This window comes from Stenella coeruleoalba (assembly GCF_951394435.1).
Source record: "Stenella coeruleoalba genome assembly, chromosome: 18".
NCBI lineage: Eukaryota > Metazoa > Chordata > Mammalia > Artiodactyla > Delphinidae > Stenella > Stenella coeruleoalba.
The window spans coordinates 64,055,211-64,080,875 of record NC_137164.1 but is presented as its reverse complement, the minus strand read 5'-3'; the positions used below and the strand labels follow the sequence as shown (position 1 = coordinate 64,080,875).

Below are 25,665 nucleotides of genomic sequence, written 5' to 3'. Positions count from 1 at the left end.
TAGAATTTCACTTCAACGAATATTAGAGTCCACTACAATAATCAAGAACTTACTGAGCATCTACAGGGCACCAGGCACTGTTCTAGATACTTGGGATAAGTGAGCAAAACAAAAACCTCTATCACTCATGGCACCTGACATAGTAGCAGGAGACAGACATAAGAAAGGAGTGAATTACAAAGTAAGGTAGGTAAAAAGTAGAGCTGCATGAGGGGGGTCAGGAGTGGCGGGGCTTTCAGTATTAACTAAGGTGGTCAAGGGCCTCATTGAGAAGTTGACATCTGAGCAAAGACCTACTTGAAGAAAGTGAGGACTCACCAGGCAGATATCTACTAGGATAAGAGCTTGCCAAGAAGAAGGGCCAGCTAGTGCAAGGGCTCTGGGTCAGGAGCATGCCAGGTATGTCGTGGAAACAGCAGGGAGGTCAGGATGGCTACCACAGAGCCAACAAGGGAGATAACAAATAAGATGAGGTCAGAGTAGTAGAGGGTCCGACTAGGTACAGCTTTGGCTTCACTCTTAGCAAAATCGGGAGCTGGCGAGGAATCGTGAGTAGAATAATACGATCCGACTGACCAGGCCAATTTTCAACCAACGTGCTGCCTCTCGGCTCTGAATTCATCCTTCAGCTCTTGACTGTAATGACGGGCCGGAGCGTGTAAGCATTCTTCTGTACGCTGAGCACAGTGTTAGGCTTTGTCAGGAAAGGGTGCTGAAGGGGCACTGCAGGAAGGACACCTCCTGGTCCCCACTGCTGCCTTTACTTCCTTCTGGCTCCTGCTGCGTGGCGTGCAGCGGGGAGGACATCCAGTGGTGCCCTGGCCTAGCCGTACACCCAGGGATCCAGTCCCTCAGCCACCTGGAGCCTTGGTCACACACCCCCTCCCAAGCAGGACGCCATGTACTCCAGGCTTCACACCCACAGCAGCACCCCAACTACCCCCCACACCCAAGCCCACCAGCTGGGGCTCACCTACACCTGAGAAGGTGGTTTCTCGCTTCCGCAGCCACTGTGGACCAGCTCTATCCCCGACAACTCAGCGCACTTTCCTACCAGCAACCCTAGCCTGCAACTATACTGTCTCCGATGAAGTCTGAACCCCAGCCTTGAGGAGAGGGTCCCCCTCCAAGTTGGCCCTTCCTTGGGGAGTGTCTCTCAGTCCTAGACTATCCTGCAGAGTTCTCTCTACATCATTATGGTCACCCTCCTATCATAGTAATTCTTTATATTAAACTTCCCCCTTTAAAATCACCTGTGGTTTCTGTCTCCTGCAGGGACCCAGACTTTTATACACAAATGGTACTAGGAGTGGTTCTAAGAGAGCCACAAACATGGGATTTAAGGATTGGTTTGGTCATGCCCTTGAGCTTGAGTGCAGGGCTGAGTTCCCTGTCAATGAGAAACAAGAGGTTAGTCATCTGTAGCAGGTAGTAGAATCAATTAATGAAGATATCGTTTGTGGTTGACAGAAAATGAGTACTAACTGAGGCACATGCCTTGGAAACCGAAGTGGCTGCTGCACTTGACCATCATAGCAGTAATGATGAATATAAGGACTGCAACGTGGGGTGGGTTCCTCTGAGCACACTAGAGCACTTACAGAGAGAAAATAACAAGCTCGGGGCTAACTCCTAGCTCCACTCAGTCTGAGAGATTCCATGGCAGCCTTGAGACCATCTCTCTCTCTCTTTTTTTATTTTTTTTGTAGCCACAGAGCTGATTTAGCTGAAAATCAGGCACAAAATTTAATTTTGAGGGCTGTTGAATTAAAACAATAGTCGAATTCAGAGTCTCGCCAAGTTTCGCCTGTGAAATTCAGGACACGTATTAGTAAAGAATGGGATCCTCAAACTTCGAATGGAGACATCTGGTTGTACCTGGATGAAACTGACCAACTTAAACCTCCCAGCCCTTCTGAGCCTCCTTTACCAGTAGAAGCAGCTTGCCTTCCACTATCAGAGAAACCTAGCCTTCCACTGCTTACAATTCCTAGGACTACTTAGGGAAGATGCCATGAAAGGGGATGCTCACTCAGACCCACCCTAACCATTCCAGATGTCACTAGCAGGTATATACACTATGACCTAAGGAAAATAGTTTACACACCAAAAGAACTGCAAGACTTTGCTGATAAACTAGCAGAAACCCATGGAACATGTGGGAATGGATTCTAAAGGTGTTAGAACAAGAAGAGTGGAATATAACACTGTATCTGTTATCATTAACTGATGTGTGCCCACTTACTAGAGCAGAGCTCAGCAAACTGTTTTTGTGAATAAAATTTTACTGGAACACAGTCACGCCCCTTCATTACACACTGCCTAAGGCTGCTTTCATGCTACAATGGCAAACTTGAGTAGCTTTGACAAAAGCCATAGAGCCCACAAAACCTAGGGATGACTATAATACACTGAGAAAAGTGTTCTGTCAAAATTATCTTGAATTTTTCCTGGTACTTACAGTTGTAACTTAAGTTACATGGAAAATTCTCTTATGTTGGATACACACGCATTTGACTGTTATGCATTTATTAACCTACTTCACCCAGAATCCTATATATATTTTTAAATATTTTACTTAAACAGTAAATAATATTTATTTTAAATGTTATCCAAAAAAAAGAACTATAAATTAGAATTCACTAGGACGGCCACTGAGGGTTTTGGCTCCAAGATACAAACCTAATAATGCAGCACGAAACTGAGATAAAGCATCAGCTAGCTGTCCAGCTGCAAGTGGTTGCTTATCAAGGAAAAATGGCGTTTGCTGCTATACAGGAGTGGCAAAGAGGGCTACATCTGGAACCCAGCGGATTCTCTAGGGTGTTAGTACTTTCATGCCCAATACTAAAGGTTAATTAAAAACTACAGCAACCAAAAACAGAACAGTTAAGCACTCAGACCCTTCAGGAACAAAGGTCTGGGTTACGCCATCAGGTAAAGAAGCCAGAGTGGCTGAGGTTCCAGCCGAAGGCATGAGAAGTATGGAACAGGAAGTTGACAAAGGATGCCATATATATCAACTCTGACCTCGTGACTAATTACAGACTCAGGACTGTAGTAGCTTTGCACATTTTCTCTTTGCTTATTTATACACGTTTATTTGTATATACGGTCAATCCTCACAATTCACAGATTCTGTATCTCAGAATTTGCCCACTCCCGAAAATGCATTTGTGACCCCCTCCAATTCATCTGTAATCCCCAAATTAATATTCAGGGTGCCTTGGCAGTCATATGAGGACATGTGAATGTGCAGAATGGTGGCACACTTGAGTCCCTCAAAGTGCACGTTCCGAGCTGAAGTCAAACAAGGTGATACTTTTTCTTCCTGTGTGAGCTCTCATGTTATAAGTAAGTGTCCTTTCTACAGTGTATTTAGTGTCATTTTTTTATTCTTGTGGGTTTTTTTTTTTTTTTTGGTTATTTCACTGTTTAAAATGGCCCCCAAGCATAGTGTTGCCTAGTGTTACTAAGGGCAAGAGACTGTACTGTGCCTTTCGAAGAAAATATGTTTAGGGAATTCCCCGGCGGTCCAGTGGTTAGGACTCCGCGCTTCCATTGCAGGGGGCATGGGTTCGCCCCCTGGTCGGGGAACTAAGATCCTGCAAGCCACGCAGAGCGGGCAAAAAACTAAAACAAAATTTTTTAATTAAATAAAAGAAAATAAGTTTGTTAGATAAGCTTCATTCAGACATGAATGATAATGCTGCTGGCCATGAGTTCAATGTTAGTCAATCAATAATATATATTAAATAAGATATTTTTAAACAGAAACATACACAAAACAAAGTTATGTTTTGATCTGCTAACAAACATGTAGTGACCTGAGGCCTTGCAGGATCCTAACCCTGAATTTCCTCCCACGTACAATGGTTCAGTATTTGCTAATTCAACGTTCGTAAAGACATATGGAATATAAGTGCCATGAATAAGGAGAATAAACTGTACTAACCACATTTTCTCTAATTCCCATTTTTATTTTACAATATGCTGTTGGAATTAACTTTACAATTTCGTTTTTATATAAGTGAATACTGAACAGGACAGTGATGGACTCAGAGTAGTAATTAGTAACAGCCAGTAACAGACACAGTGATTGTTGGAAATGTATCTTCTCAACCAGGGTACAGGTGAGAACTTCTTCGCTTATAAGAAGAGCTGTACCTTGTTAGGTAGGAAATAGAGTATTTTTGTTCTGAAGTTCAAACGTGTGTAGAAGGCGCATATGGACACGAAGCAGCCAAAGCACTTCTCTTTTACAGGGAACATGATGTTACGTGTTTCAGTGTGTAAAGGGACATTGCAGGAAAAAAAAATCCGAAGTCACCCCTCAGGAAGGTGCGGGGACCACGGGCAGGAGCTGGAGGGGCTCTCCGGGGCGCTGAGCGCTCGAGCCCTGGTGGAGGCCAGGGTTACACAGGCACACGCGGTTATCAAAGCCCAGCAGATTTATGCTTGGACAAAGTGGACATTTTATTGTATATAAATTTTAATCCCCCCCAAAACTACTGATGATATGCATGTTATTTAGGGACCTGTGTATTGATGTTATTTTGAAAAACATTTTTTAAAAAAGGATTAATGAATGGATGGATAGAGACATGCCCAGATGGATATGTGTTAAAAACAAGCATACTGGACTTCCCTGGCGGTCCGGTGGTTAAGACTCTCCGCGCTCCCAATGCAGGGGGCACAGGTTCGATCCCTGGTCAGGGAACTAAGATCCTGCATGCTGCGCGACGCAGCCAAAAGAAAACAAAAACCAAGTATACTAATTACATTAATGATAGAGCTTAGGTGATGGGTATAGGACTGGACAGTATAAAACTGTTTCAACTTGCAAATGTTTAGTAACAAAATGTTGGGAAAACATACACTACAGTAAGTGTTTGGATGCGAGGAATACACACAGGGTGCTGTGAGGGCACAAGTGAAGGCGCCTAACACCTGTAGTTAAAATTAAATTTAAAATTCAACTACTCAGTCTCACTAGTCACAGTGTAAATGCTGGATAGCTAGCAGCTAGTGTGTGGGACAGCAAGGATGATACAGAACATTTGCCACCATCACAGAAAGTTCTACGGGACAGTGCTGGGGGTGAGGTGGGGGGTGCGGTCTCCCCGAGGTCCCCCCTGAAACCTGACAGACAAATGGGGAGGATGGACCTGTGGGAATAGGCTGAAGAGAGAAAGCAGCACTCCAAACACAAAGAACATCATACTTAGAAGCCCAGAGCTCAAGATTAATGAGGCTTTCAGAGAACTCCACGTCCAGGATTTCAGCCAGCTCCCCTCTCCATCATGACTTCATTGCTCTGAGTGGGTCACTTTCACTGCTAGAGGATTCCAGTAAACAGCCAGAAGGGACGAGGGAAACCAATAAACTCTCTGTTACAATAACCCAGGCGACATGACGCTGACCTGACCGTGGAGTAGTAGCAATGGAAACAGAGAAGAATACACTGCTTAGAAAAATAAGAGAAAGAAAAAGATGACTACCTGTGACTTATGTCAACTGTCTGGATGCAGAGGTCAAGTGAAGAAAGAGCAGGAGATCAGGAAGACACCCAGAGCGACTATTTGAGCAACTGCCTGCTATTTCAGTCATCAAAAGCTAGTGAATTCCTGATTTCATCGAATAGAGCAAAAAGCCACATGAAATGCACTTTACCTTACTATTTACCCTACTAAACAAAGCAGCTTGCTTTTCCTATTCCTGGTCTGCAGTTTCTGTATAGTGTTTTATTACCTTGGCTGCCTGTTGGAGCCCTCTGTACAACGGAGGAAGGGAAAAAGGGAGAGGGGGAAGGAGGAAACTTTAACTTGGTGGTCTCAAAAATTTGGAGCCCTAAAACTATAATTTAGAGATAAAATGCACCCCTTTGTTCACAGCAGCACTATTCACAACAGCCAAGACATGGAAACAATCTACTGAATGTCCATCAAAAGATGAATGGATAAAGATGTGGTACAGATATACAATGGAATACTACTCTGCCATAAAAATGAATGAGATAATGCCATTTGCAGCAACATGGATGGACCTAGAGACTATCAGAAAGTCAGTCAGAAAAAGACAAATACCATATGATGTCACTTATATGTGGAATCTAAAATATGACACAAATGAACTTATCTACAAAGCAGAAACAGTCACAGACACAGAAAACAGACTTGTGGTTGCCAATGGGGAAAAGGGGGTGGGGGAGGAATGCATCGGGAGTTTGGGATTAGCAGATGCAAACTATTATATATAGAATGGATAAATAAAAAGGTCCTACTGTATAGCATAGGGAACTATATTCAATATCCTGTGATAAACCCTAAAAGAATATGAAAAAGAGTGTGTGTGTGTGTGTGTGTGTGTGTGTGTGTATATGTATAACTGAATCACTGTGCTGTACAGCAGAAATTAACACATTTTAAGTCAACTGTACTTCAATAAAATTAATTTAAAACAAAAAACTCAGGGTCCTGCACAGCCCTATTTGTTTAGGGCAACAATGTGAAAATATCTAACCTATTTAAGAGCGTGTGGATAAAATTTGGAGAAATCAGTTGGGGGATCTCAGTGGGCTGGGAAAGTACTGTTATTTTTCCCACTTAAAATGAAGATATAGGCTCCTGCCCTGTGAAAATCCACTATGCAATATAGATTTAGAAACTGATTATATTCAGAATGTGAGGGTCACCTATTTCCACCTATTCCATACCATTTCCAAAAATATAACCTACTTTTCATAATGAAGATTATGGAAATTAATGTTTCACTTAACAAATGTTACTGAAATCTATATGTAAGGCTGTGGCCATAACAGTAATGAATAAGGCAGCCTCTGCCAAAACAGCACCGAGGAGAACCCAGCAGCCTTTAGCTTTATGAGGACCCCCTAGACGGCAGGTAATCATGGACTCTGGAGAGAGAGGCTACTTTCCAGCATTACATTGGAGTCTCTGCCACATACTGAAGTATTTACAGAATACATAATGTGAAGAACGGGACTGACGTCAAAATCATCTTGGAGAGGAGGATGAAAATATAGATGAAATAGGAGCGACCTGGTATTGGTAATTTTTGAAGCTGGGTGACAGACGGTACACAGTGGTAAATGATACTATTTTCTCTACTTTGGTATATTTTTAAGATTTTTCCAAAAACAAATTTTTTTTAATGTAAATCCTTTCAGTGAGGAAAGACTGGCTGATAAAAACTACCCCTTACATTAAAAAAAATTTTTTTTGAAGAAAGTAGTCCATGGGGACTAGAGTAAGACAGTCACCTAAGCACATGAGCCTACCTCCCAACATGCTCAAATTCTAGAAATGACAGAATTCACTTAAAAAGATAAATGCATAACCTTGCTGGAAAAAAAATGTTTTTAAAGAAGAAGAGGGCCACCTAAAATACAGAAATTTGGGGGAAACTCTCAAAACATAAAAAGGACAGGATTAGATTGGTGGGCAAAATCATATCCAAAGACCCTCTCAGGGGAAATGTACCATGGAGGTGGCTGCAGTTCTCTGAGGGATCCAAACTCTGATACAAGGAAAAGGGAGGGGCCCTGGGGATTTCTCAGCCTCCAGACAGGCAATCGGCCTTCTCCCACAATCAGAATTCAAAGATTAGCAATGAGCAATTCTGAAAAACAAAGCTAATCATAAAATCAATCCATAAGAAACTAACACCAAATAAGAAAATTAAGGAACCAAACTTAGTGGAGCAAAAAAAAAAAAAAAATCTAAAAATGAATACAATTGACATTCTTACAGATCCACAGGATGCCACACACATTAAAAAACAGACCAAAGGTCTATGCACTGACTAATCTAGCAGTAGGAATGCAGTGGAGAAAAAGCTGGATAAACAAAATCATTTCTGCCAGAGGCAAGGAAGAGGAGGACTTAATATAGTCAAGTAAGTCCTCCCTGAGAAGATGTTTGAGTTAAAGCATAAAAGGCGGGAGAGCAGTCCTGAATGACAAGAAGCCTCCAGCATGCCAGAATGTGACCAGGCAAGGAGCAGAAAATAAGCTCAAAGCCAAGCTCAACTCTAAGGAATCAAAAGGAGGCTCCCAGCATGTTAAGAAGGATAGAGGATTCAGGCAATATAGATCACACTGGGCCTTGCAGGCTCTGGTAAGAAATCTGGGTTTTATTCTAAGAGCAAAGGGAAGTCATTAGATAGCTTTTTAGCAAGGAACTGACTATCTGATTTACATTTTAAAAAGATCACTTTGCCTGCGGTGTGGAAAACAGATTAGAGGCGGGAAAGAATGGAAAGGACTGTGGTGGTGTGAACCAAGGACAGCAAGTTTCATTACAGTAAATATACTCAGATTTCATTTATGCTTTAAAAAGAAGATATAGTATGTATTTCTGTACTGTTTAATTTTTTCAAGTAAGAATGTATTCATGCGCTTAAAAAGAAAGTAAACTGAGGAATGTGTTTTGTTAACAATGTACTGATTAAATAATCACTTGCAATTGAAAACTTTTAGAGAGTATTTGTTAACACTAGAGACATATTTTATAATTAAGCAGCCTAATAAGTGAGGAAAGAAGAGCAAAATAACCCTGCCTTAAACGTTTTCGTTAAACTGTAGTTCAAAGATATAGCATTATAATCAGACACTGCGGGGAATATAGATGATACAGGCTCTAAAATTTTAAAGTCCTTATCTTTCATAAATACTAAAATATGTATGAATGAAATGATGTCATGTGAAATGTTCCAAAATAATCCACAGGTATAGATGAAATAAGATTGCTCGTGGGTTGAAAATTGTTAAAGCTGGGAGATTAGCACTTGGGGATTCATGATACCATTCCCCACCTTTGTAAATGTAGAACGTTTCACAAAATAAGGTTTTACTTTAAATCTTTTTAAGAGATAGAGGTGGAGAAATTAAAACAATTAAAGATAGTTCATTTTGATCTTGTAAAGGTAAATTCTAATATAAACTCTACACCCATAAACATTTACAGTTCCTAGTGTAAAATATAAAGGATTGTGCATCACTTATGCAGAAACGTGTGCAGAAACCATGTTAAAATGATACTAGAGAATGAACTAGGGATGCAAATAAGAATGGTGAAAATGCTGTGTGTGGGCTATGGAAGGATCCAGCCTGTTACAGTAAGAACAATTAATTACTAGGGCAAGTTGATGGGTTTATCTATGTGTTCTCAACATGTTGGGGGAAAGGACGTAGTCTTCAAATTAGCAAGAAGATTTCAAACATCTCCCACTTATATTTTCTCAAAAGGGAAGATCAGATCAATGTACTGAATAGAAGATTCCAGATTGCTTGAGGAGGTAAGAAATCTGGATATGAGATAAACCATTAGTCACAGTACTTTCCTTATCCACTCATGAAAATGTCTAACAGGAAAGATGTAACACAGAAAGAAATTAAGAACCTACTATACAGTGGATACTTTCAGTATATTTATTTCACTTAATTTTCACAACAAATGTAGAAAGTAAACATCTTCCATACTTTTATAACTGAGGAATCTGAGGCTCAAAGAAGTTACCCAACCTGCCTGAAGACTCACAGTAACTGTCACAATAAGATTCAATTCCAAAGCCTAGCTTTCTTTGCAGCACAGCTCAGGAAACTTTTCCCCATATAAACCAGGCTAAGCTTTCTTTCCACAGCTACTAAGTCTTGTATGCTTCACTCACCGAACCCATCATTTAATGTAACATTTTAGCCACAATCCTTTCCAACCTCACAAGCGGAGCCTGAAGTCTAGTGGGAACCAAGAACATATTTGTGAAGTTCCCTGAAGTACTCTGTCCAGATGCCCCCAGCCAGACATTCTTCACGGAGAGCCACAGCGGTGTCCTGCTTCAACAGGGCTTGACAGAGCTTGGGTCAAACCGTCGCTGCAACACCTCCCCACAGCACCCTGGAGGCCCCTCCTCAGCCACCTGCCACCATGACCGAGGCCCCCTCGCGGGTATGCCGGAGCGACCACCAGGACTCGGAGGCCCCCATCGACCACCAGACTGGAGCTCTACGCCTCCTCCGTCTACCTGGCCGTGTCTTGCTGCTTTGACCCCGATGGTGGGGCTGTGAAGGACACTGCCTAATATTTTCTTCAGCAGTGTCATGAGGAGAGAGAATACGCCGAGAAACTGATGAAGCTGCAGAACCAATGAGGTGGCTGAATCCCAAACTCTTCAGGATACCAAGAAACTAAACCATGACGACTGAGCAAGCTGGCTGAATGCAACAGAACATGTGTTACACTTGGAAAACAGTGTGAATCAGTCCCTACTGGAACGGCACAAACTGTTCACTGACAAATGATACCCACCTGTGTGATTTCACTGAGCCTCACTACCTGAATGAGCAGATGAAATCCGAAGAACTGGGTGACCATAACACCAGCTTGCACAAACGGGGGCCCACGAACCTGGCATGGCAAAGTATCTCTCTCACAAGCACACACTGGGAGACAGGGACACTGAGAGCTGAGCCTCAGGCTGGCTTCCCATGGCCACAGGGTCACTTTCCTGGTCACGAAGGCAGTGCATGCAAGTTGGGGTCACCTTTACCTCTTCTGTAAGTTGCACCAAAACATCCATCTACATTCTTTCATTTGTACCATTCCTTCAAATAATGTAACGTGGTATCCCTCCAAAAAGTTATGTATACTGTCACCCCAAAGGTTGAGCTCCTCTCCAAACTAACTTTCTCTTGCCTTCTATGATTAAAAGAGGTATCCAGCATTTCTGTGCCTTTTAAATAAAACTCAGATCTTTATTATGTTACAATTTTACCCAATATAATTTCTATTTAATAATGTGATAAGTAAATACCACTTCCTCTACAAAAATTTCAATCATCCAGGGAGAATTACTATTCCTCCAGTGCATCTTGGTCACTTTTCCATAACAGAACTTGCCATAGTGTACGTGGCGGTTGTGTAGGCCGCCTTCTCCCCGAAAGAGATGGTGTGCCTCCTAACCGGGATCTTCTCTCACCTTCCTCCAAATCCAGCCCCCATGCTACTGCAAGAGCAATCCTCCCAAGATGCACTCCTAGTAACAAGTCTGCAGTATTTTCAGGTCGCTGGCTAGATTCAACCTCAGTCCCTTCAGATCTAAAGGCAAACAAGACCCTTCTTGATCAGGTCCCTTGATGTGGGTCCAGCCTTATCACCCCTCACTCCTTCAACTCTTAATTTATACTCCAATAACATAATGAACTGGCCGAACTTTCCTGAACATACTAGTTCTTATGCTGTATCCCTTTAAACTTGCTATGCCATGAAAAGGCCTCCCCCACTTGCCTACCTGGATAACTCCCACTCCTCTATCAGGATTCTGCCCTCAAATGCTGGTTCCTTTGTGAAACTTTCCCTAACTACCTCAGTGAGAAGGTGGGAAAAGTTCCTCCTATGCTCCTGCTATACTGTGCATCCCTCCACTCACAAGTACATGACTTCACTTTGCAATACCCCAGTCTCAATAAGCTGACCTTCACAGTTTGCCTGCCTCTCACAACCCCCACAGTCCCAAACCTGATCGAAAGCAAGTCGGAGAGAATGAACGGTCTCTTCTTCTTTTTATCACCTAGTTCAGTACCTTTCACAAAGCGGACACTCAATATTTATTGAATGAATGTAACTAAATTCCTTCTTAAATGTATAATTCATCAGAATAATAGAAGTAAAGATATGTAATAACAATTAAAAAATCAAACTGATACTACTACCAAAGACTCATAAATACACTAATACGTTTCTTTAAAAATTGCAAATGTGGCTGTTTTTGCAATATCTCAACTGTGTTATTTTGAGCCATGGATAATTTTTTATTCCATTGCCACATCCCAGGAGACAGTGACAATGAAAGCAGTCTCCTAATTCTGAGAGATGAGGCAACCAAACATCCTGCCATCTCCTGAACAGAATTAAACAATAAGTTTCTCCATAGACAAGTATCAACCAAAGGTCAGCAAAATATACAGGAAGGACAGGAAAAAAGGTGGAGTAGCTAACTCTTTCACTGAAGTTAGTATTAGAATCTGTCATATTTTAGAGAGCAAAATATAAAGAATTTTAAGAAACATAAAGTTGAGGGGTTAAAAGTATGATGTGCTGGGCTTCCCTGGTGGCGCAGTGGTTGAGAGTCCGCCTGCCGATGCAGGGGACAGGGGTTCGTGCCCCGGTCCGGGAGGATCCCACGTGCCGTGGGGCAGCTGGGCCCGTGAGCCATGGCCGCTGGGCCTGCGCGTCCAGAGCCTGTGCTCTGCAACGGGAGAGGCCACAACAGTGAGAGGCCCGCGTACTGAAAAAAAAAAAAAAAAAAAAAAGTATGATGTGCTGACAGTCACAATCAAGACTGGAGCAACCAGACTGAAAAAGGCAAGAATAAAAGGTCAGAGATGCTCAGGCTCAAGCCAAGACCAGGTGGCAGAACAGAAGCAAGTTTAGGGTGGTTGTTCAGGTTGGAGCACTTAGAATGTCAGGGAGGAAGAGAACCTTAAGATCATTCTAAAAAGGTACACAAGGGAAAAAAAAAGTACTGTCTGTAAAAGGTCCTATCTAAATCCAAGATCAAAGCAAGATGGGGCAGAGTCCGAAAAAAGTCTCATGACAGAAACACAGGAAACTGGAATCTGGCCACAGAAAGAGCAAGAAGTTCATTATCTTCGCAATTCCACAGTCAGTGAGGACCAATGATGAAACAGTTTTAATAAAAATACACTGAGCTGGAAACCCTAAACCTTGTAAGCATCTCTTTCCAATTACTCTAACCTAAAAAGTGTTTTAGTATACAAAGCCAAACTGAAAGGAAGACAAGGCTGAGTAGTTATGTAGCAAGTACATATGAACAATGCCTGCATGAAATCTTCCTGGGTAAACTAGGAAAATAACATCTATTGTAACCAAGTTTGCTCGATTTCAATGGACATGTGTCTTTGTTTCAATTAACTATGGAAGCATAAATGTTGTGATGGGACTCCTTGTTCAAGGAATTTCAACTTGGAAAATAAGTGTGCAATGGTCCTTACCCAAAAAAAAAAAAAAAGTTAAAACAGTCAACCTCACTCATCCATTCTAGAAATATTTACTGCACATCTACTTCACGTCAACATGTTTTAGGTATAGAGACAAGAGTGTTTTCCATAAAGCTTATATTCTAGAGGAACAGACAGACAAGAAATACAAATGAGGTAGTTCAAGACAATATTAAGTTTTATGAAGAAAATACAAAAAGGTAAAGGGAGAGTATTAACTGACCTAGAGCGTGCTTCCTACATAATACGTCAGGACTGAAACATGAATGCTCATTTGGCTGTTCTCTGAAATCTTCAGAGTATAGGAACAACAGGAATAAAGACACTTAGTCAAAAAATGAGCTTGGCATTTGGAAGTAAAGTTGATGTGGTAGGAGCCTAGCGATGGAGAAGATTAAGATGAAAAGAGATATAAGTAAATAGGAGTCATATAAGTCAGGCTTTGCAGTATTAGTGGAGTATTAGGTTGAGAAGAGAACAGAAGACGAGAATATAGCAGTAGAGACTACCAACCACTCTTTAAGTTCTGCTATCAAAACTTTGGAAACACTATAGTGGAAATACTATAGCATGTTGAAGTGCTGATGTCAATGACCCAGAAGAGGAAGAAAATGATGATACAGGAGAAAAACAATAACTGTAGAAGCAATATTTTCAGAAGGCAAGAGGAAATGGAATCCAGGGCATAAGTATAGGAATTGGGTTTTGCCAGGAATAGAGATGCTTTATCCATTAATATAAGAAAATTAGCAGAATGGGTAGAGATGCAAGTAGGCTAGTAAATTCAGAGGTAGAAAGAAGAGGAAATTGCCCTGTGATGGCTTTCATTTTCCCAATAAAGATAAGGTCTAAAAGAATGAGGCAACAGAAGAAAGAAAAGGAGGGTTTAAATTGGAGATTTAAGGAAAGAGGAAGAGGTTTGAGACACTGATTTTCAATAGACATACTAGGGAATTGTAGAAATGTTAGCAGTACTGAGTGTGCATGTGAAATAGAGATTATATGCTTAAAATGAGACCAGTCAGCAAGGTTATCTTCATTTTTCTCCATCCATGTTCAGCTGTGAGGTTTGACAAACAAGTTGGCCAAGTTGGATTTAATCAGTTCAAATTTTGCCAGGTGAGTAAAACAAAAGAGCACAGGAGCAAGAAAATTAAAGGATGTTTTCAGTGGAGTGACTACAAGATGGACTGCTAAATCTACACTGAGAAAGTAGGGAAGAGGACATGGATGCTTCACAAAGCATGTTTTATATCCCCAAGCAGTCTGTAAACTCAAAGGCAAAAACCAAGAGTTCTATACTACATATACCTCACCAAAGAACACTACAGTGAAGCCTCTGCTAACTGATTAAATGAGTCTTCTCCATAGTCCAGAACTCCATATAACATAAACTCATCAGATTTTTTAAACTTATTAAAAAATTTTTTTAAAAAGCAGCATTCCGAAGATCTTGAAAAATCAATTTATGGTTGACATGATGTTTTTGCTCTTAAGAGCAGGTGATTGGGTTCCCATTATTATTTCCATAGAAACAAAGATTAATAGCTGGACAATAACCAAAGGAACACTATGGCAATAGAAATTAAATTAATTAACTTCATATGGGAAAGTAAAGCCTAATTACTACAGGGCACCCATCTCAGAACAACTCCCCCTGTCCCACAGAATCTAATCAATTGCATTTCTGGGCACTTTGCAATGCTAACTAGTCAAGTGAATTGGGACTTGGACACTATTGCTAACTATAGCATATATCATTAAATGAATCTAAAATAATTCTAGAAGCAATCTGATCATCTGCTAAAATACTTAGTTTATAAGAATCTCCCCTTATCCTCAGGGAATACATTCCAAGACTCCCAGTGGATACCAAAACCACAGACAGTACCGAACCCTATATATACACTATGTTTTTTCCTATACATACACACCTATGATAAAGTTTGATTTATAAATTAAACACAGTAAGAGATTGACAACAATAATAGAACAATTATAACAATACACTGTAATAAAAGATGTGAATGTGGTCCCCTCTTCTCAAAATATCTTACTGGACAAATATAATGCCTTTTCCATCTTAACTAAGCACTTAACACACACTGTGGCCGCACCCTTTGCAGTCTGAGTTGCGACAGTCAAGCTAGCACAAATTTCTTTTTCCTTTTTCACAGTTTTACGGATAGAAGATTCGTTCTTACCGTGGATATCAGCAACCTCAGCATACAATTTTTTTTCTTTCCTTACTAAGTCAAGGGCTTCCACTTTTTCACTTAAAGGAAGCACTTTACGGCTTCTCTTTGGCATATCCAAATTTCCGAATTGTCAGCATCACTAGGCTTGCATTTTGGGGCCATTATTAAGTAAAATAAGGGTTACCTGAACACAAGCCCTGAGATACCGCTGATAATCCAGATAGCTACTAAGTGACTAACAGGCAGGATACATGGGACAAAGGGATGATTCATGACCTAAGTGAGACAGCGTGAGATTTCATCATGCTACTCAGAAAAGTTCGCAATTTAAAACTTATGAATTGTTTATTTCTGGAATTTCCCATTTAATATTTTCGGACCACGGTTGACCACAAGTAACTGAAACCAAGAAAAGCGAAACCACAGATAAGGGGGGACTACTGTATATAAATTACTGAAAGTCCTTTGTTTTCGCTACTTTATTCTTTTCATATTTAAATAATGTCAAGAAAATCCTAGAGAACACAAAACATACTTTTAGTAAGTTAGATTCACATAAGAAGTATCACCATCTTTTGTACTCATGAGATTTCAACTATTCTTTTCCCAATGTCCAAAATATATGGTTTAGTCAGATCAGTTCAGTGAAATAAAGAAAAATTGAGTCCTGAAAGAATGTTGAGGAAGAAAAAGAGATAAAAGAAGGTTTGGTTCCCAGGTTGTGTTCCTACTTAAATCACCAAATAGAACACACCATTAGCAGAGAATTAAAATAGCTTCCTTATCTGTAATATGAGAATACTAAAGTAGATACTTATACTAAAAGTTTTCTTTCTGCTCCAAAAATTCTATTCCCAAACTAGTGCTTTGGACTTCCCCCTTTCAAAGGCCTTTTTGAAAAGGGATGCTAAAAGATTTAACCTTTCAATTCATGAGCCTATCACATATTTTCTTCCTCTGAATTACATTAACAGAAAAGCCTAGAAAAAAAAAAGATGAATATTTTAAATCAGAAAAAAATAGGCCAGCTAAGCTAATTATTGGCGACAGTCTCCAACATATGCAAGGTCTTGTTTCTCACTCACTCTTCTCACACCCATTCTCATTTATTTCTTCTCTCCCCAAGCCTTAAGCCTAACAGTGGGATCACACAGTCCTGAATGACTCCAGAGGACATTTAGGTTAGAGAACCCAGAGGCAGAACTTATTTGGGAAAACAGGAGCTAACCATTTGCTAATGCAAGTCAGAGGTTCTTTCTTATCTTTATATCCCCATCACCAAATAAAATAATAGATATATAATAACAGATACCTAAGTTAACTCCACTATATAATTTATTACATCAGTGATTCTCACCAGTGATTTCTTTTTAGAAATGCAGAATTTCAGGTCCTACCTGGACTTACTGAATCAAAAGTTTGGGGAGTAAGTTTCAGCACTCTGTTTAAAAAGCTCTCCAGGTGATGCACACTCAGGCTTGAGAACCGCTGTATTAAACATGTCAGGAAATCACCTTCCTGTTCATTATTGCTGGTGGCAAGCAAAGAAACAAACAAAAATGCTGATTTTTCTCAGCTGCCACCACTTACAAATGCTTGGGCCCACATTATGCTGTCAACCACTTAACTTCTGTTTCCAGCCCACACACAAGATGAACTTTAGAGTCAAATAACTTGAGTTAAACTTATGGCTCTTAGAGTTAACAGCTATGTGACCTTATCTAAGTTAATTAAACTCTTGGAGCCTCAGTTCCCTCATCTGTAAAGCAGAAATAACATCACATACCTCCATGAATAAGATACAGATTACAGAAAGGTGTCCAGGACAGTGCCTGGCACACAGCAGACCTTCAATAAATGTAAGATCTTCTTCCTTTCTTCCCTACCACCTGTACCAAGTCCCTGCTGCTTTACACAGACAACACCCTAAAGAAGACAGCACTTTAGCACCCCTCTGAGAAACGTTACCAATGCCTCCCATACCGAAAAGCTCTCTGGCGAGGTTTTTCTTCTGGAAAATACCACAGGAGAGATATGAAGTGTTATGAGTCCTACAGAATCATATACAGAACAGCGATTCTAAAAAGGTGGTCTACAAGCTAGTGGAAAAAGCAAATCATTCAAAAGTGTGTACCTGTGTAACTTAAAAAATAATTGACGTTAAGCACAATATAGGCAACTTTCTCTTAAGTGGCCATAATTAATTAATGACAACTGGGGATTAACGCTAAACTTCACCGGGCAGGAGGTGTTAACATCAGAAAACGCAAAAGAACTGGAATACATGACCTATATTAAAGTGGTCCAGGCATTCCAATTTCACTGTCAAATTCTTTGTCCCAATGTTATCACGCTATATATCTTGTTTTGGTGTTCCAAAAAATATATGGTCTCCAGGGGAACCCCTCCTCCAAAAAAAAAACCACTGCCATAAATGACACCTAAAAATTGGAGAGTATTACTCCTTTTTGTAAGTTTATAATTTTGAGGGGATTTTACCGTAAACAATTCCCAACTTCAGCTCCGCACTCCCTCTAATATTAAGTCCAATATTAAAATGTTTAATTTGACTACTAGCCTATTCATGGGGACGAAAATAGGTCAGTGCACGTGGCATGTCATTATACTCGAATATTTCGCAGGGTAACCAAGTTAGCAGCGTCAGTTCAATGAGCGCTTGCAGGTTTCACTCGTACTCCTCAAGTTGACAACTAAGACGGGACAGCCCTCTATGTTTGCTGTTCTGTTAGAGTAGCCAACATTCCCAACTGTAGGACCGTAGGGAAGCTGAAGCATTCGTATCTTCTTACGGGGACATTTTTCCAGAGAACTCGTAATAGGAAAGCTGAACCAACAACAGGCTGCAAAGCCACAAACTTAGTGCCCTGCCCGCCGGAAGCCTGAATGCCTGCACCGGCTACTTAACGACTGCAACCTAACAACTTCTAGACACAAGACAGCAGAGCGGGGTGACGGTTACTCACTTTTAACATTCAACACTGTCCCCCTCACCTTACTCAGCAGGACATCCTCCCCACCGCCAACCCCCCGGAACCCCTTGGGCCACCTTTACCGCCTCCTCCCAGCACCACTGCCCTAGAGTCCCCAGGCGCCAAGCGAGGGTCCCGAGCGAGGCCGGGAGCCGACGGCTGCCCGGGTATCCGCGTCCCAGGACGCCCCAGAAGCCGCTGCCCGGTGCCCCGCTTCCCCCCGACCCCATTAGCCCCACTCCTCACTCCAAACCCGCTGTCCCGGCCCCGCGGCCCGCCGGTCCCGCACCTCTTCCCCAGACAAACCCGGAACCGGGAGCCGGCCCCCGCCCAGGGGCGGGCTTAGGCCCAAGCCAGGCCACGGAGTCCCCGGCTCCCGCACCACCGCCCGGGCCGCCCCGAAACTCGTGCCGGGACGGAGGCGGGGAAGCGCTGCGAGGCCTGGCCCGGGAGCCCGCTCCTCCGGCCGGGGCAGGACACGACTCACCTTCGTACTGTAGGTCCACCAGAACCAGCAGGAAGGGGAACACCGAGCCCAGCCGGCTGGTCACAGAGCAGGGGGCCACCATGTCCGAGGGCGCGGGCGCTGAGGAGGAGCAAAGGTGCGGGGCCCACCAGCCCCCGCCGGCGCTCACGCTGCAGCTGCGCCCACCCGCCGTCCGCTCTTGCTCGGGCCTAAGGCGGCTGGCGCCCCGCGGAAGAAGGCAGCGGTAGGCGGGGCCCGGGCGGGGCTACGCCCCGAGCGCCGCCGCCGCCCAATCACCTTCTTCCTGGCCACTTTCCTACTGGGCTCGCCGGGGTCGTGGTTCGCGCTGATAGGCTGTAGGGGCCGCTGCCCCCGCCCCTTATCTGATAGGATAACGTGGAAGCACGAGACAAGACTGCGTCCGCCTGCGGTGGAGCTGTCAGGAGCTCCAAATCGCTGCGGCGGGCCGTAGGGAGGCGGCCGGGCAGCTGTGTGGCAGCCGCCGAGTCCGCATGCGCAGGCCGCGGAAGCCTTTTTGGGCCGGTCCCCGCGCGCTGGGTAGGCGAGGAGGAGGATGTCAGCAATCCGAGGGTTTCCAGTGTGCTGTTTGGCGAAAGGTGAATCCGCCGCTTCCGCAGTGAGAAGCCAAACCTGGTCCCAGGAAGTCTGCGGGGGTGGATCGGGGAACAGGACAAGTGGCAGAGCCTGCTACCTCCCTCTGAGAGTCTCGGAACCTACACGGACCGCCCTGAAGAGCGGTGGCGAAACGATCAGGAGAAGCTCGGGCTCAGTAAAGTAGGGTGAGCCGTTGGAGCCGGGAGCATGTCAGGACAACCAGGTACATTAGGGACCTAAGGGAGGTAAGTGAGAATGGCATGGAAGATTGGGACCCATTCCCCAACTGTCCAGTGGACCAGCGTGTCCAGAAAAAGAGCAATTCTGGAAGATTCTGTGCAGAAGAAACCAGGGAAGCACAGCAGCTGAGAGAGCAAAGGGCTCTTGAGAGTGCAGCCAACGTCAACTATAAGGAAAAAAAGAGAGACGTGTTAGGACGGATCTTGTATCTTGTGCTCAACAGAGGAAACTCAACAAGGTAAAATTCAAGTTACACAATTTGGCATTAAACTTGTTCACCGCCACTTCCTCCGGCGTCCTCAACACAACGCACACTATGCACCAGTGATGTTTCACATGGGATGAAACAGTAATGCCTTTCTGTGTTAAGCGCTGTCAAGTGCAAACTTATTACTTTACCAGTGAGTATGCATTTGCTATCTTGGTGCTACTGCACACTTTAGAACTCATGAATGATAAATGGCACAGTGAATTCGTTATTTCCTAAAAATACACTCAGGAGGGTAAAAGCTTTCTAAGCTTTTATTCCAGAGGGAACTAAGCAAAGGAAATGGTTTGGAGAAAGGGAAAACAAACAAAAAACTGAGTCCCTTAGTAGTTGTGGTGGAAAGCAGTGTAACATAATGTGAAGAGCAGAGGATTCAGATCCAAGAAATGTAGTTCCCCACCACAGTTGTTATCTAGGTTATCTTCATCTGTAAAGTGGGTATGATACTGATGGCCTCAAAGGTTTGTTTTGAGGTTTCATGAAGTGGGTAAAAATTCTTGTAAATTATAAAGTATTATACAAATGTTACTTATCCTTCTAACAAGAGCAAATCATGAGACTCCTCTTTGGATTTTTTTTTTTTTTTTGGTTTGTCCTTTTCCTTATCGACTATCACAAGGTGGTGTTAGTGAAAAAACAGCAATGATTTCAGTGTCTACAAGTAGTGAAGACATCATCCAGATGAGGTACCGTTGCCAAGGCAGCCAACATTGCTGATCAAAATGGAGAAAGTTTTGTAAACAAATAATACTACACCATGAATTATCACCAGAATGCTGCCTGTGATTCTGGTCCTAAGGAAGAAGCAGTGCTAAAGAAGTTCTAAGGATGGAAATTAAAAATGATTAACGAGAGGACAGACCTTGTGCCATAGATAATAAAAATAACAAGGGCCTTCATTGTTGAGTGATTTTGGAAATTCATTGATCAAATTGCATAGCCATGAATCCTAAAGTCTTAAAACTAGGATTTACAAAGTATCTCTTGAAAGAGATAATTTTACAACAAAGAAGGAAACATTTTAAACAGCAATAAGTGTACAGTGCTAAAATTATCCTTATATGTATAAAATGCTTAGGAATGTTTTCTCCAATGTTCATCTGGGCATAGTTTTCACCTGATCACTCTTGCCAATAAAACCAAAGTAATCCAGTGATTGTAGAGAAAATTATAAATATTGTTTGCATTTATCAACATTTATGCAGTCCTTTTTATTTATTTATTTTTAAAATATTTTATGTATGTATGTATTTGTTTATTTGGCTGCACCGGGTCTTAGTTGCAGCACACGGGATCTTTAGTTGTGGCATGTGTGTGAGATCTACTTCCCTGGCCAGGGATCAAACCCAGGCCCCCTGCATTGGGAGCGCAGAGTCTTAGCCACTGGACCACCAGGGAAGTCCTGCAGTCCTTTTAAAATTAAGCATAAACACCATACTGTAATTGATAGAACCTATTCATTATGATAGTAAAAGACAAAATAATGGTAGAATATTTAAATTGCACTATATGCAAAACCAGCAATATTATATAATTTATAATATATAAAAATATATTGATCTAAGTTTATTGACCAGAAAAATAATTTTGGTAGAGAGTAGTGGACAGATCTAGAACACATTTTTTGGAGGAAAGGAGATCAGATTTGCTGATGGATTAGCTCTGGGGAGAAGTAAATGTTCAAAAGCAAATATGATATTTATAACATCTTTTTGCACCACATTAAAAACAAAATAGGCAACATTATAAAGAACATAATGAATGCTGAAGTATACATCCTTCTGCATTTATCTTTATGAACTTGTGCTTTCATTTCTATAAAAGGGATTTCTAAAAGTGGGATTGCTTTGTCAGAGAATGTGTACACTTAAAAATTTAAGATGAGGACGTCCCTGGCGGTCCAGTGGTTAAGACTCCGTGCTTCCACTGAAGGGGGCACGGTTGGATCCCTGATCAGGGAACTAAGACCCCCCCATGCCGTGCTATGCAGTCAAAAAATTTAAAATAAATAAATAAATAAAAATTTCAGATGATTGTCAGATTATTTTCCCTAAAAGTCAGAGTAATTTGTATTCCTGACAACTATTTATCTCCTCACATACTCACCATCACTAGATATAACTGATTTTCATAGTTCTTGACAAGCTGATGGTAAAAAATCTCCCTTCTAAGTCAAGTTTACTACTTGATTGCAGGGATTTGGGAGATCTGATCAAACTTTGGTGTTCTCATGTAAAAATTTGGCTTTAAAACCATGTCCTGTCTTCTGTCTGCTTGTCCACCCATTTATGTTAGTAGGCTTCTGGCCACATCAGTCTCTGCTTCCTTCATCACATCATTTTCTCTTGCTTTTGACCTTCTTCTGTCTTGTAAGGATCTTTGTAATTAATTATTTAGGGCCCACTTGGATAATCCAGGATATTCTCTCCCTGCAAGATCCTCAATTTAGTCACATCTGCAAAATGCCTTTTGCCATAAAAGAGAACACTGTTGGGGGATCAGAATGTCGATATCTTCAGCGGGAACACTATTCAGCTTAACATGGTACTCCCCCCACTTCAGGAGATAGACCTTAAGTCCCCTCTCCCTTGAATGTGGGCTGGACTTAATGACTAACTTTTAAAGACTAGAGTGTGGAAAGGGGAGAGTGGAGTAACTTTACAGTGGAGAAACTGGCAAACACTACCTTGGCCAGGTGGTCAAGGTAAACATTACCAATATTAAGTTATATTGATCCCATATAACCCCCTGATATGAGGTCATGAGAAGGACACTTCACTTCTGTGATGTTCTTTCCATTCTATAACCTAGTCTAAATATGAAAAAAATTCACATAAACCAAAATTGAGGGACAGTCTATAAAATACCTGATCAGTACTCCTCAAAACTTAACAGACCAGAGGAAACTAAGGAGACATGATGACTGACAGGTCTGTCTTAAACCACATCCAGAAATAGAAAATGGATGTTACTGGGAAAACTACTGAAGTCCAGATAAAGTCTCAAGTTTAGTTAATAGTAATGGGCCATTATTAACTTTCTTAGTTTTGACAAATGTACAGTGATTGTATGTAAGATGTTGACAATAGGAGAATAAATGAGGAGTGTTTAGGACTGCTCTGTAGTATCCTTGCAGCTTTACTCTAAAATTATTTCAAAAATAAAAGTTTACTTAATTGTAAAGGGCCTGAGTATTTTTAAATCAACTGTAATGAGTTTTTCTGCATCTGAACTTCCTTTTCCTTGAAGAAGAAAGAGAATTAGTACTTTACAGAAATAGTTTCTTAGTTGTCTGAAACCAGCTCCTCTCTTTTCTTTCCTGTTTTTCCTCTTTTCCCTTCACTTGGGAAATTGTTGATTACTTGATTTAAAATCTGTTATGTACACACTCTAGGAATATTCTAGTCCAGATAATCAAAATATCTATAAGAAAAAGTTCATTAACTGTACTTTTTGTTTTTAAAATATGAACAAGTACATGTAAATGATAGCCTGTATTAAAATAATTATTAGATAAATTTTTGAAACATAACTTAAAGATTCTTTAACATTGGTCCTGGAATACAAGGTTTTAAATTGTATTTTTTTTTTTTTTTTTTTTTGGCCGTACCCAGGCCTCTCACTGTTGTGGCCTCTCCCGTTGCAGAGCACAGGCTCCGGACGTGCAGGCTCAGCGGCCATGGCTCACGGGCCCAGCCACTCCACGGCACGTGGGATCTTCCCTGACCGGGGCACAAACCCATGTCCCCTGCATCAGCAGGCGGACTCTCAACCACTGCGCCACCAGGGAAGCCCTAGATTGTATTTTTAAAGGTTCATGTACTATTTCTGATAAATAGGTGAATCTTTGGACAATTGGGATGAGTTAATATTGATTTAAAGACAGCTCTATGTCCATCCTCATGTTCACTGAAGCATTATTTACAACAGTCAAGACATGGAAACAACCTAAGTGTCCATCAGCAGATGAATGGATAAAGAAGATGTGGTATGTATATACACACACAATCGACTAGTATTCATCTATGAAAAAGAAGGAAATCCTGCCATTTGAGACAACATGAATGGACCCTGAGGTCATTATGTTAAGTGAAATATCAGACAGAAAAAGACAAATACCACACGATCTCACTTATATATGGAATCTAAAAAACCAAACTCATAGATACAAAGAACAGGGAATTCCCTAGTGGTCCAGTGGTTAGGACTCCTCAATTCCACTGCTGGGGGCCCAGGTTCAATCGCTGTTCAGGAACTAAGATCCCGCAAGCCACGTGGTATGGCCAAAAAAAAAAAAGACCAAAGAACAAACTAGTGGCTGCCAGAGATGTGGGAAGGGGAGGGTTGCGAAATAGGTGAAGGTGGTCAAAAGGTACAAACTTCCAGTTATGAGATAAATAAGTCCTGGGGATGTAATGTACAGCATGGTGACTATAGTTAACAACACTGTATTGTATATTTGAAAGCTGCTAAGAGAGTAGATCTTAAAAGTTCTCATTATAAAGAAGAAAATTGTAAATATATGTGGTGATGAAAGTTAACTAAACTTACTGTGGTAATCATTTTGCAACATACACATATACCAAATCATTATGTTGAGCACCTAAAACTAATACAATGCTATATGTCAAATTATATCTCAATAAAAAAAGAGACAGGGGCTTCCCTGGTGGCGCAGTGGTTGAGAGTCCGCCTGCCGATGCAGGGGACACGGGTTCATGCCCCGACCCGGGAGGATCCCACATGCCACGGAGCGGCTGGGCCCATGAGCCATGGCCGCTGAGCCTGCGCGTCCGGAGCCTGTGCTCCGCAACGGGAGAGGCCACAACAGTGAGAGGCCCACGTACCGCAAAAAAAAAAAAAAAAAAAGAGACAGGGACTTCCCTGGTGGTGCAGTGGTTAAGAATCCACCTGCCAACGCAGGGGACACGTGTTCAAGCCCTGGTCCGTGAAGATCCCACATGCCGCAGAGCAACTAAGCCCGCAAGCCACAGCTACTGAGCCTGCGCTCTAGAGCCCAAGAGCCACAACTACTGAAGCCCGCGCACCTAGAGCCCATGCTCCGCAACAAGAGAAGCCACCGCAATGAGAAGCCCATGCACCACAATGAAGAGTAGTCCCCACTTGCCACAACGAGAGAAAGCCCATGCACAGCAACAAAGACCCAATGCAGTCAAAAAATAAATAAATGAATAAAAATTTTTTTTAAATGCCAACCAAAAAGTACTGAGCTAGGTTATCAGGTATGATGCATTAAAAAAAAAAGACAGCTCTATGTCTCCTCCAGATTTTATTTTTAAATATTTATTTATTTATTTGGCTGCACCAGGTCTTAGTTGCAGCATACGGGATCTTTTTCAGTTGTGGCATGTGGGCTCTTAGTTGCAGCATGCGGGATCTAGTTCCCTGACCAGGGATTGAACCTGGGCCCCCTGCGTTGGGAGTGTGGAGTCAAGCACTGGACCACCAGGGAAGTCCCTGTCTTCTCGAGATTTTACTACAATATTATATTTTATATACAATGGGTAAACTCTTCAAAATTTAAACCTTCTAAATTTCTAAGTTAACTAAATGAAATCATAATAACCAGTCTTGAAAAAGATTTCTTAAGAAATTTCAATAACATAAATCATAAGGGCTTAGTCCTTATTTTCCAGATTCTTACATCTAAATCCAAATATATAAATAATTGCATTAAATTTGAATGTTATAAACACAGTAATTAAAAGAGTGTCAAAATGGATACTAAAAAAAATAACATGAATCAACTATAAACGGTCTACAACAAAGGTAAAACTTCACACTGTGGTCAATTAATTTCAGCAAGGATGCCAAGACAGTTTAATGGA

At 41.7% G+C, this 25,665-nt stretch overlaps 1 protein-coding gene across 2 annotated transcripts in view; it reads right to left on the bottom strand.

The window, feature by feature from the left end:
• DNAJC3 (DnaJ heat shock protein family (Hsp40) member C3) overlaps window positions 1-19,680 on the bottom strand; it is a 90,607-nt gene extending 70,927 nt beyond the window's left edge. The window contains exon 1 of one of the 2 annotated variants that reach the window (XM_079903487.1): window positions 18,715-19,680. In XM_079903487.1, coding sequence (XP_079759613.1) covers window positions 18,715-18,796 — 82 coding nt within the window. In that variant the 5' untranslated portion in view covers window positions 18,797-19,680. Of the gene's footprint in view, window positions 1-1,253; window positions 1,380-18,714 lie in introns of those variants that run through there. The other variant, XM_079903488.1, reaches the window with a different exon arrangement.
• Between the last annotated feature and the right edge of the window lie 5,985 nt (window positions 19,681-25,665).